General features: G+C 37.3%; 1 protein-coding gene across 5 annotated transcripts in view; it reads left to right on the top strand.

Moving 5' to 3' along the window:
* FANCC (Fanconi anemia complementation group C) overlaps positions 1 to 12,862 on the top strand; it is an 87,970-nt gene that overhangs the window by 37,932 nt on the left and 37,176 nt on the right. The window contains exon 1 of one of the 5 annotated variants that reach the window (XM_046905468.1): positions 3,336 to 3,431. The exons of the other annotated variants lie outside the window; for them this stretch is intronic. Within the exon in view, the coding sequence (XP_046761424.1) occupies positions 3,417 to 3,431 (15 nt within the window). The 5' untranslated portion in view covers positions 3,336 to 3,416. Of the gene's footprint in view, positions 1 to 3,335; positions 3,432 to 12,862 lie in introns of those variants that run through there. 5 annotated transcript variants of the gene reach the window in all.

Here is a 12,862-nt window from a genome sequence, read left to right as displayed (position 1 = left end):
CAGGCTCTGAGAAGCCTGATCTAGCTGTTGGTGTCCCTGTTCATTGCAAGGGAGTTGGACTAGATGGGTCCCTTCAAACTCAAATGATGCAAGAAAAATGTGTGTGCAAGAATGATTTTTATTTTTGTGAGTTTTATAATTTTGAAAATGTTAAACTTAGTAATAAGGCTTGCATCTAGTCTTTCCATGACATTTGCACGTGAACGTACAACAGTGTTGGTCTCAGTTGTGTGGTCAAATCAAAGCATTTTACTGGTGACTTTAGAACGCTATTCCTGCATCACTGTCTCTTGCTTGAAATTTTCCTTTAAATACATAACATATATGTGCATATGTTTATATAGAATCACCAAGGTTGGAAAAGACCTTCTAGTGTTGGAAAAGATCATCTAGTCTTATCACCAATATTTCCCACTAAACCATGTGCCGCAGTACAACATCTAAACATTTCTTGAACACCTTCAGGGACAGTGACTCCACCACCACCTTGGGAAGCTCATTCTGGCACCTGACCACTCTCTCAGAGAAAAAGTATTTCCTAATGTCCAGCCTGAATCTCAACTAGTGCAACTTGAGGCCATTCCCTCTAGTCCTATTGCTCGTTACATGGGAGAAGAGGCTGACCCCCACCTCACCACAACCTCTCTTCAGGTAACTGTAGAGAGCAATATGGTTACTGCTGAGCCTTCTCTTTTCCAGACTGAATAATCCCAGCTCTCTCAGGCGCTCCTCATGGGACTTGTGCTCCAGACCCCTCACCATCTTCATTTACCTTCTCTGGACATACTCTTTGATGTCTTGATGCCTTGTGGTGAGGGGCCCAAAACTGAGCACAGTACTCAAGGTGCAGCCTCAATAGGACTGAGTACAGAATATATTTACCTGCATACATACGTACAAAATGTTTCATGTTGTTTCTGCTCATCTTCAACACAGTGAGGCTAAGAAGAAGGTTATCTGGTTACTCTATGCTTATTCTCTATGCTTATTATATGCACTGTATTCTCTCCTGTTTCCTTTTATTTCCGTATTACGGATACCTTTTTCTCTCTTCTTTCTTCTTTGATATCACACTGATCTCAAAGAGTGGTTTAAAATTTTGTCTTGTGATGGTCATTTTCCTGCCATGGGTACTCTATATACTTTGGGAAAAGACCACATTCTGAGCAAATTCTTTACTTCATAGGAAATATAAGTGAAAGTGAAGTACAAGATGTGTCTGCAAGGCTTTTTTTTTCACCATATTCCTTAGCTACTTCATTTTATCTAGTCTGTAAAATTTGGTACCAGTCTGGATGTTTGGTTTCCCTAATCTCAATATGTTCTGTAAATCTCTGATTTTGAGAGGTGCTGGTCTGTGTTAGGGCTCCAAGAAACTTTTAAGTGGCAAGATTTTTTGGCCTCCAAAATTTAATACCAGTATTTCTCAGAAACAGTATCTTTGTTATTGCAAAACTGTTCTTTCTTGTCTTAAGGACCGCCCATCTCTTGTCCAACTCTGTATCTTTAGTTTCAGGTAGGAGTATGGTATCATAACATCTTGTTTCACCACTAGAAAGAAAGTGTCATTCTCTCTTCTGACATAGGTTGAGATGATCCACTAGTTTAGTGATGAAACAGGAATTACTTGTACTGCTTTCAAGTAGTAAAAAAACTCTCAACACGACCTTGAAGTTCACATGAAAACAGAAAACAGTCAAGGCGGAGCACTACATACTATCTTCTTTCCTAATGACTTTTGAAATCTCAACACTTTGTTTTTCCTTGTCATCCGGCTTGATCACCTACTTCATTGCGCTACGCTGCAGTAAAGCTTTAAAGAGTGGAGATTATCCTGGTAGATGAATGAGTATCTTGTGTGCATGAAGATGGGTTGCAACATAGGTGAAACTCACCTTAAGAACATTCTCTGTCCAAGCATTCTCTCCTCGGTCTAATTGAGGTCCATACAGCAATTCTAGATGCCTTGATTCCATCTGATCAGTGGACTAATTTTTAGTCATTGCAGACTGTTACAAGAGTGATTTTGATTAATATATATTGTAATTGACCTATTTTTCTGCCTTGCAGAGTTTCAAACTCCAATCTCAGATTTCCTTATGAAAGTAATTGCAGTATGTACCAGCACTATGTAATAGCTTATGCCTATGACCAGATATTTGGGTTTCCTCAGGACCTTTTGTGAAAGTCTTTCTATCAGTGGGTATCTCAAGAAGTTTGTTCTCTTTCAAGACAAGGTAAAGACAAAAAACTGAGAAAATGCCTCAGCAACTTGGGTTCGCATACATGTCATACGTTTTGAATAGCCTGGTAATTTAGGTAAGCAGTGAAAAATACAGTCTCGTTTTATGCACAGTTAATCTAGGGCTGGAATATACATTTCCTTTGTTGGAAGAACAGCTGTGGACCTTACTGGGAGACTGACATGACTGCAGGAACGCTTCACAAAAAGTTCTTATTAGGAAATAACATGATAAGATTAATCCAAATATAATATTAATATACATTATAACTTCTTTTTTTTTTAACTTACTATTCTCTTACTTTTTAAAAGCAAATCATAGAATCACTAAGGTTGGAGAAGACCCATAGGATCACCCAGTCCAACCATTCACCCATCACCAATAGTTCTCACTAAACCATGCTCCTCAACACAATGTTCAAGCATTCCTTGAACTCCAAACGTTCCTTGAACATATTGTTCCTTGAACAAATGTTCCTTGAACATATCTAGAAGGTTTTTCTAAAAACTTTTCTAGGAAATGTGAATTTATGGTAACATGGAGAAGATAAAAAAAAAAAAAAGGAGGAGGGGGGGAATTAAAGGCTAAACTGAAATATTTGAATATTATGAGCATAGTTCATCTGTTCTTATTGAGAAAATTGAAGGAGAAATAGTGTTTCATAGAAAATACGGTTTAAAGGGGTTTTATTTCAGGTATACTGCTTGAAACTTAATTGTTGTTTCTCACTTCTAAATTAGTAATATTCAGACTAAGACAAAGAAATAGTTACTTTAGGCTACTTCTTATGTTTGTAATAATATTACTGTAGTATTTAATGGTAGGTAAAACACAAGATAATTAGAAGCTAATAGCAGTTTAAGAGAGCTGGAGAGGAGTGGACTGGAGATCTGTTTTCTTTTTCCTAGTGGTTGTGTGAAGAAGGAGGTCTGTGTTCCAAGGGGCATGATTCCAAGGTAAAGATGGAAAATGTGAAGTCTCCTGGAGGCCAGAGTAGTTCAAAGTTACTTAATCACTTTCTGAGACACACTTTTGTGGTTTTAAGGATCTGACGGCTTTTTTGGTATGTTTTGGAAAAGTGGAGTTGTCATTCCTCCTCTAACCTGTGCAAATAATCATCAGGAACTTTGATCAGTGCGAAGATTGTCGTGTATTCCTGCAGAGGAAAGATCTATGATAGTAATTACAGTAGGTACCTTGTTTATACCTTTCCTACTCAGTTTTTTCTGTATTTTCCCCCTCATTCTTCTGGAGTCTTTGTGGCAGTTTTCCTTAGTGGCTGTATGTGGAATTTAACTTTGCTTGCAATCAAAGGTTTATACCAAAAGGGATCTGAAGACTTTTCCTCTGGAAGTTGTCTGGAGTGGCTGGAGACAAATGGGTTTTTTACCCAATCCTTAAATTTTTTCATTCAGCCCTGCTTCTGGTACATCCTTCTTCCCTCCTTTGTACGGCAGTGGCATACTGCTCAGTGTAACTCTTCATATTTATAGCCAGTAGACAGTCTGTTCATTTTACATGGGCATCTATGCAGCCAGCTCCTCACAAAATTGTTGATATGGTGCAGCCTGCCTCATAAATTTGGTAGGGAAGAATGCAATAACAACCATGTGTTGTGCTTCCAGCAGCAGCATCGTACTGTTTAATTTTGGATAATAGAGCACCACCCATTAGGAGAATGTCTGGAATACAAGTTTCAAATTTATCTACTACATAAAGCAAAGAACAACATTTGAAATAAAATTTGCTGCTAAGGAAACTACAACTTATTTTGATGTTTAGGGCTTTATTTGTCTCAAATTTGCTGCTACTTTGAACTGTGGGATAAGGGGTGATGATTGTAAGGATCTTTGGAGATTTTCAATATATGTATTCATGTGACAAAGTAACAGAGGGAGTTGTAATAATTTATTGCTCTCTAGATATGTATCTAATCCACAAGTCACGTAGCCTCTGTGCTTTAAAGATGTAAAGTTTATTATAAAAATGTAAGGTGAAGAGCTGATGTGACAGTCTATATCTTCTGATAAGAAAGTTAGAGTGACTGTTTTGGTGGTCGATCTGCCTTCATTATGACACTGGTTGTACTGTAAGGAAAAATATTTTAACAAACCTGAAGTACAAATATTTAAAGTATTAAGTTTTTGAGCCACTTGTGCACATCAAAATAACTTGGTATTTGTGTTCAGTGGTTTTCTTGTTGGTTAATGTAGAGGAACTTGATGCAACACATGCAGTAGATTATAAGAAGACTTCCAGTACAATTACAGTATGAAGCAGACTTTGCTGGCAGATACTAGAACACAGAACTCTCTTTAATCATAGTACTTCCCATAGCATGGGTGGTCACAGTCTGCAGGTGTTTCAGACAATCCATTCTCTGTGCAGCAGTGGTTGTAAAAAAGAACTGAAGTAAACAGCATTCCACAGACTTTCAATGTCTTCACTTTTGAGAAAGTATAGCTTCTCTTCACCACTCCCCTGGATTGCTTGTTTCTGACAGCCATAATTATATAGGCCATGCTTTCTACCAAGTAAATTCTTCTAGAAGCAAATCAATTTTCTTTGATGCTAAGTGTTTGGATTTTTTTGACTGTGTCTCTAAAATGTACTACTGTTACTTTGACTTCTAGCACAGAATTTTTCTCCATAGTGAAGAATTTGGGTGTTTAGGGTTTTTTTGCACGTGGGAGCCAGTTTACTGGTGTGGGACGTGGAGTACTTTGTCCAGGTCTAAAACTCCAGTATGAGAAAGACAGAGCTATTGGAGAGGGTCCAGAGGAGGACCACAAAAATGATCAGAGGGCTGGAGTACCTCCCCTATAAAGATTGGCTGGGGGAGCTGGGCTTGTTCAGCCTGGAGAAAAGAAGGCTGCGGGGTGACCTAATTGCAGACTTTCAGTACCTAAAGGGAGCCTATAAACAGGAGGGCAGTCAATTCTTTGAAAGGGTAGATAACAGCAGGACAAGGGGAAATGGTTTTGAGTTGAGGGAGGGAAGATTTAGGTTGGATGTCAGGGGGAAGTTCTTTACTATGAGAGTGGTAAGGTGCTGGAACAGACTGCCCAGAGAGGTTGCGGATGCCCCATCCCTGGAGGTGTTCAAGGCCAGGTTGGATGGAGCCCTGGACAGCCCGGTCTAGTACTAAATGTGGAAGTTGGTGGCCCTGCCTGTGGTAGTGGAGTTGGAGATTCGTGATCCTTGAGGTCCCTTCGAACCCAAGCCATTCTGTGATTCTGTGACCTGATTTTACTTTTTTGGTGTTCTATGTATGGTTCTATTGGTTCTATTCTATGGTTCTATGACCTGGAATCTTGAATTTCATTAAATAGATTTCAATGGCTAAAGCTGGTGTCATGCGAATACATATACAGCATTTACAGGCCTTTTCAGAGTATGCAAATCAGTTGCAGTTGAGCACAAGTACTGTAATTCTCTTGTATAATTGTATTAACATGAAAGTCAAAATGTACTTTGATAGATGAGTTTTTACATGGTATTGAAGCATATGTGGAAAGAACTCAACTATGTAAATGAGCATGGAAGAAATATCTTAACTCTTGCACTAGATAACACCTAGTTTAAAGTTAGCTTTCCTTTGAATCAAACAGAGAGCAGAAGATTGTTAAATGAGATATATACACACCTTAAAGATCTGACGTTATTGACTATAGCCCAAAGACTTAATGAATTCCTGATGCTCTGTGGGACCTTTCAACTTCTAAATTACTGGTTAAAATTCATTTTGAAAACCAAGCCTCCTTGCTTTGCAGCATGCCCTGAGGGAGTAATGAGTGATAAAGGCACTTTTCTTTTTCATTTCTGCAATTTGTTTCTGTTCTAGGTATCAACTTGAAAAGGGAAACAGGCTTCTCCAAGCTGCTAACGTTCTTATTCATATCTCCTGGTGTGTTTGTCATGTGCATGCGCAAAATATGTTGTCCAGAGATGGGGTAATTTTGGAATCATTGTTTAACATGTTTGTTTGTTCAGCTGCACCAGCTGTGTGAACGTGTAATTAATTATACTGGATACACACCTAGTGAAATCTGCTTGTCTCAGGAATACTGGGAGGAGGTTCTGATTTGCTCTAGGATCAGTGAAATGTGAAGTTAGTTTTTGGATAACTAAATTATGTTTTTGTTGCAAACTTTAATGGTAAATTTAAGTCTTTATTTACTGGAAGCTTTTTAATGTCTTTTATAAGTTGTTTCAGTAACGTTTTCTAGTAATGCATGTATTTGTCATTAAACAGGTGGGAGAAGTAAGGTTAGCAGCGTGATCTGTTCCATGCCAGGTCTATGAAAATAAGATTTTCTTCTTTATTACTACCATGTTTTTCTTTTAAGGAAATTTAATGCTTATGAAATAAAGAAAGACCAATTGTTATTCTACCCATGTTTGATTGGTGCAAACATGTTAATAAAAGCAGTTCATTCTTGGTAGACGTAGAATGTGAGGGCTTTTCTGGCTGTAGTTTTATTTTCCACTTGTCATACTTTATTGTTGTTGTCGTCATTGTTCAAATCCAGCTGTCTACAGGCTTTATATCCATACTTCATACTGCTGAGAGTTTGAAGTGTTTTCTATCGTAGAAACATAGCTGTAGCTGAATATTTTTTTTATTTTTATTTTTTAGAGCAAGTTGATAATACATGCTTAACATTTGTCATATCTGCCTCCTACACTTGCTAACATACAATTTTGCCTTAAAAAAGCACAATTCTTATGTAAGGTTAGAGTGCACTGTGCGTGCTGACGAGTGAAAAAAAGATTAGTAAACAGTTCATAGAGTGAGATTATATAATCAAGAATTGCAATAGTATATGTACTAAATCTATGTTTTTTATAAAGAACAGAAGAGTGATTGAAGATGATAAGAAGAGCTCATGTAAGAAGAGCTTGGAACTGGCTCATTTTAGTATATAGAGAACTTTTAAGAATTAAGATGGGTTATTAGAGTGCATAATCAACTTCTGATGCTTGTTGTCCCAAAGTTTGCTCAGCTTACTGACACCATTTTTTCTTTTTCTTTTCTTTTTTCTTTCTTTTTTTTTATTGTTGTTGTTGTTGTTCCTTCACTTTTTGGAAAGTCACCTGAAGAAGTTCTAGGTGATTACTGAACAACTGAAGATTATGCATCTAAGTTGCTAGTTAGCCTTTTCATTAACTCTTTTGTGAATCAACTTTCTAAGTTGATTTGGACATTCTCTATCCACCTATGGACAATTGCTTGGAAGGATGCAAACATTTTTGCAATATTTGGTTTTATTACCACATTCTTCTGATTAAGAATACTATGATAACGTGTACAAACTGGGTGAAAAACAGACCCCTATCCTTTTTTTCAAATAGGTAGTTCTTTTAACAATGTCAAGATAACAAATTTAAATAATTTCTTGGCTTCTAGGCCAAAGTAAACAAAAGTTAAGTATCTCAAAATAAGAAATGAAGGATTCTGCTTTTCTCTAGGGCTGCTTGAGCTTTAAAAGGAAGTGTTGTGATTTGCTAGCCAGCCAGCCAACTTTCTCAAAGCACTTCAGTAGCACCAGGTGACTCTAGAAAAGAATAATTATTTGTTACTGACAAAGGAGAAGTGTCTGTCTGAAGAAATTCTGTTGGCTTCAGAGGCTTTTTCTCAGTCGACTATTACTAGTGTTATTGTATCACCACTATATGTGTATTTTATGTATTTTTGCAAAAAAAAAAAAAAAATTCAAGAACATTTTTCTCTCCTTAACACTGAACAATTTGACACTTCTGAAGTCCAAAAACAACTAAGTAAAAATAATTTCTCTTAAACATCATCCCAAGTTATTTGCAACACAGACCAATTTCAAGTATAAATATTTATTGATGATTTACTGATAATTATGTTTCTAGAAATTACTGAAGCCACAGCTTTAAACTAAAAAGTAAAACAATGTTATGATGCATTCAATCTTCCTAAACATAAGTATCTTCTTTTTTTTTTTTTCCTTTTTTTTTTTCGTTCATGGATTTGAAGAATTCTTGTGTGTGAAGCTTGCTTTTTGGCTTTTGAAATTTGTGGAGGGAAGAGGGAAATTCATTCTAAATCTCTGACTACTTAAACCAGAGGGCTGAAAAAAGAGATGCATGGTTGACTCTGGTAAAAGTATTCAATTTCCTTTGGTAAGCTAGTGAAAATGTGTGTTTTATTTCAGCAGCAAAGGTCTCTCTCGTACAAAAGGTAATAGTGCTTTTTAGGTGGGTGTTTTTTAAAGTAAGGGGGAAGAAAGGAGGAGATTTGAAACTGCTTTTTCTGTTTGAGGCCAAGCATAGCCTCAAAGCTTGCCAGCCCCACTGTTTTTAAGTTTTTTCTTATGATTTCCAAAGGCTTTGTTAGTGATTTGCAGATGGAACTTAGGCTTTCGAACTCATCAAATAAAAAGTTGTGTGGTCTTAGCCGCAGTAATGGTGCAACATTTTTTCTGTGCTAGCCTCACAGAAGTTAACTGAGCTTAAATTGGTGAGAGAACAGTGCAGCTTCCCTCCCCCTTTCCCATAATTTTATTTACTGCATGCCACTTGGAAATTAGGATCAGGTTCATTTTGAATTGTATGGAAGAATGTAGCACTTTTCTTCCATTTTAAGAATCAGAGGAAAAAAGGTAAGCTTCATCTTTTAAATGAGCTACATGTATCAACAAGATAGATGAAATTAATACATGCTATGAATTCCTAAGGAAGTATATCAATCTGAATGATTTGTTTTTTTGGTTTTTTTGTTGTTGTTGTTGTTGTTTTTGCCAATGAGCTTTACTTGTAGATTTTCATGCTCCTTCTGTGTATTTTTGCAGCTAATATTTTTTTAAAAAGCAAATTGTAATTACAACTGTAGAAAGCAAGTTAAGTAGATAGGCCTCTGTTGCATCAGGTACGGTGTGGAGAGCTTCGCAGAATCCATGCTTCCCGTCCAGGAGTGCATGCAAACTAATGAATCCTGTACATCTGGCAGCATTAATTTGCAAAATAATATATATGTATCTTAAACTCAAAATAATATGAAGTGTAGTCATTCATCTGTGGATTTTCTGTAACTTAATCAGACTCTCAAATGCCAAAACCTTTGTCTCTGTAGGAGTGTTTAGCAGGATAATTTGTTTACCATCAGCTAGTCTTTCATGGTTATCAATGGAGATTTAGATATGGGCAGATTTCAGCCTGTCACTTCATGCAAATAAGAAAAATGAGAAGCTCCAACAAAACCTAGCCAAGTAGTTGTGGCCAACAATTTCATTTAATGTTCTGGTATAGACACTTAGCTAATGAAAACCATTCCATAAATGCAAAGAATGTGTATCTATCTACAAACTAGGCTGAAGCAAAAAAAACTTCCTGACAGTGAACGTCAGAAAGAAATGTAGGAAGAAGACTCCACCCCATCCTATACTTAGGCACTTTGGCCCTGATCAAGGAAATTAGAAAGGAATATTTTAAGCTAAAGATTATGTTGAAGCTTAAGTGATTTGTTTGTGCAAACCTTTCTGTAGTTACTTGAATAGACTCCTTTTGGTATAGTGAGAGACTCTGTTGACTGGCTGATCACTGAAATGTGTGTGCGTGTAGTATGGCATTTTGTCTATATGAAATATGTTTGAATCTTAAAGCAGAAATTGGAGGTTTTAAGTAGGTTATCATTGGTAAGAAGTTAAAGAATTACTTTTTTTACTATCTTATGAAATACACTCTTGCATTTCGGTTATAATTAAGTTGTTAACAAATGTGTGTCATATAATTTCCCCTAGTTTAAACATTAAGGTTTATGAAATTCATCAGAAAAGGATTTTAGAATTAGAATAATAGGCTCTGAAGACTATATTATGTTTAAATATATACAATGCCGTGCATAGTTTTGTTTTGGTTTTGGTTTGTGGAAAACTAATTTTCTGTCTTTTTCCTGGAATTTAGGAACGAGTGAGCAAAAGGTCCTATAAGCAAAATTAAAAGTCCCAGCCTTTGTTGTGATTGGATTAGTACTTGGAAGTAAAATGAATTGTGTTACATTAGCATCCTACTGACAAAATTGGTTTCATAAGTGGTTGGTGTTTAATCAGTCTGCATGAGCAGGCTTCTTTGTCCCTTTGTCACACTTAGCCACTGTGATTCTTCCTAACTATTTATTTCATACTAAAAAGGTTCTAAAAATACCAGACCACTTTGGTTTTTATTGTCTATTATTTAATCTATATGGCATGGAACACAATAAAATCATTATGCCTCCAGGTAGGATTTTAAAGAAAAAAGTTACTAAAAATTATCTGCAGGCATTTGGTTTGGAGTGAGCTGCTGAAAACTAAAAAGCAAAAAAAGGCCTGGGGAATGAACTTAGCATTAAACACATCAGAGCAATGTGTTTACCTTGCTTCCCAAGAACTATGGTCAAACAATTTGGGAATTAATTTTTAAAGTGTGGATGCTACCTCTTTATGGAAAGAAATAAAATGTGTCGTAGAGCTTTTTATTTTTTTTATATTTTTGTATGAAATATTATCTAATTAATTACTAATGTTCTAACTGATTACATAGTTTTGAGGTAGTTTGAAAGCCAGTTTGGAAGTAGAATGAGATCTCTTGTATTCTAGACCTGTGTTTAAAGCAGTGGACCATCTAACAGTACTAGGAACAGTTGAGAGCAAAATTGGTGTACAGACTCTTTAAGTCACTGCCATACAAGAAATACTCATTTCAAAATCTGAAAAAAATGCAAAAAGGAATTACTTCTAATACTGAATAAGACTTTATTTTTTCTTATTTTTAATTGTATCCATCTTTTCTTAGTGAAGTGGAAAGAAAATTTGGTTCCTGCCAAACCAGATGGAAAGATTGGAAATAAACCTGCTACTTGAATAGATTTGAGAAATTTACCCTTGGGTATCTATGGTGTATGAATTTCAACAAATTCATACAGATCATAATTTTCAGTAAAATGTTACTAGCTATCTCTTTGCGAAAAACAATGGCAATTCACTTTGAAAGATAATATACTAAGAAGAAATATCCTTCAGAAAAAGTGACAACTCCTGTTCCATCCTGATTTACCTGCTGCTTTGACAGAGTCATCTAAGTTAGCAAAAAGCATGAGAGTGCCACTGGGAAACCCTGATTAATATCAGATTTGATAGGCTCATCCCAGTGAAGCCACTGGTCTTTTCTGTCTAAAAGAAACTGTTCCTGTTGATTTTAACATCTGCTTTCAAGGACACTGAGAATCATAAATACTTTAGAGAGAGGGTGTTGAGAGGTTTCCAGAAATAAACTGTTTTGTATGGTTCCTTGGAATGTCTTTGAAACTGTGTCATAAATTCTAGGATAGTTGTTACACAAATACAGATACTGGTGTAGAACTTATCATGTAGTCAGAGAATTTAAAACAACAACAAAGCATTACTATCCTGTATTGGTATCTTGATAATCTTTATAATCTTGAGAGCCACAGATCAATTGAAGGTCAACCAGGGCATCAGGCCCAGTCAGCATGAGTTCATGAATGGTAGATCCTGTTTGACAAACTTAATATCATTCTGTGACAAGGAGACCTGCTTAGTGGATGAAGGTAACACTGTCGATGTGGTCTACATGGACTTCAGTAAAGCCTTTGAAACTGTCCCTCACAACATCCTCATGGAGAAGCTGGCTGCCCATGATTTGCATGGGCATACACTCTGCTGAGTGAAACACTGACTGGATGGCCAGGCCCAAAGAGTTGTGATCAATGGAGTTAAATCCAGTTGACGGCCAGTCACCAGTTGTGTCCCCCAGGGCTCGGTACTGGGGTTACTCCTATTCAACATCTTTATCAATGATCTTAATGAAGAGATTCCGTGCATTCTTAGTAAGTTTGCAGATGACAAGTTGGGAGGGAATGTTGATCTGCCAGAGGGTAGAAAAGCACTACAGAGGGGCCTGGATAGACTGGATCAATGGACCAAGGTAAACTGTAAGAGTTTTAGTAGGGCCAAGTGTCAGGTCTTGCATTTTGGTCACAACAACCCCAGGCAACCCTATACACTTGGGGAGGAGTGGCTGGAAAGCTGCCTGACAGAAAGGGACCTAGGTGTACTGATGGACATCAGCTGAATATGAGCCAGCAGTGGCCAAGAAGGCCAGTGGCATCCTGGCTTCTATCAGGAATGGTGTGGTGAGCAGGACTAAGGAAGTAATCCTGCCCCTGTACGCAGCTCTGGTGAGGCCCTACCTTGAATACTATGTTCAGTTTTGGGCACCTCAATACAGAAAGGACGTTGAGGTGCTGGAGCAGGTCCAAAGAAGGGCAACAAGGCTGGTGAAGGGCTTAGAGAATGCACCCTACGAGGAGCAACAGGAACTGGGGCTGTTTGGGGAAGAGTAGGCTGAGGGGAGACATTACTGCTCTCTTCAAATACCAGAAATGTGATTGCAGTGAGAGTGAGGTTGGTCTCTTCTTGCTGGGACAGGTGACAGGATGAGGGGAAATGGTCTCAAGTTGCACCAGGGGTGGTTTAGGTTGGATACAGAAAGGGTTGTTAAGCACTGGAATAGGCTCCCCTAGGGAGGTGGTTGAGTGACCATCCCTGAATGTGTTTAAAAACCATTTGGATGTGGTGCTCAGGGGCATT

The sequence above is a fragment of the Gallus gallus genome, chromosome Z, assembly GCF_016699485.2.
Source record: "Gallus gallus isolate bGalGal1 chromosome Z, bGalGal1.mat.broiler.GRCg7b, whole genome shotgun sequence".
Taxonomy (NCBI): domain Eukaryota; kingdom Metazoa; phylum Chordata; class Aves; order Galliformes; family Phasianidae; genus Gallus; species Gallus gallus.
Note: the sequence above shows the minus strand (reverse complement) of the source record. Positions and strands in the feature narration are given on the sequence as shown.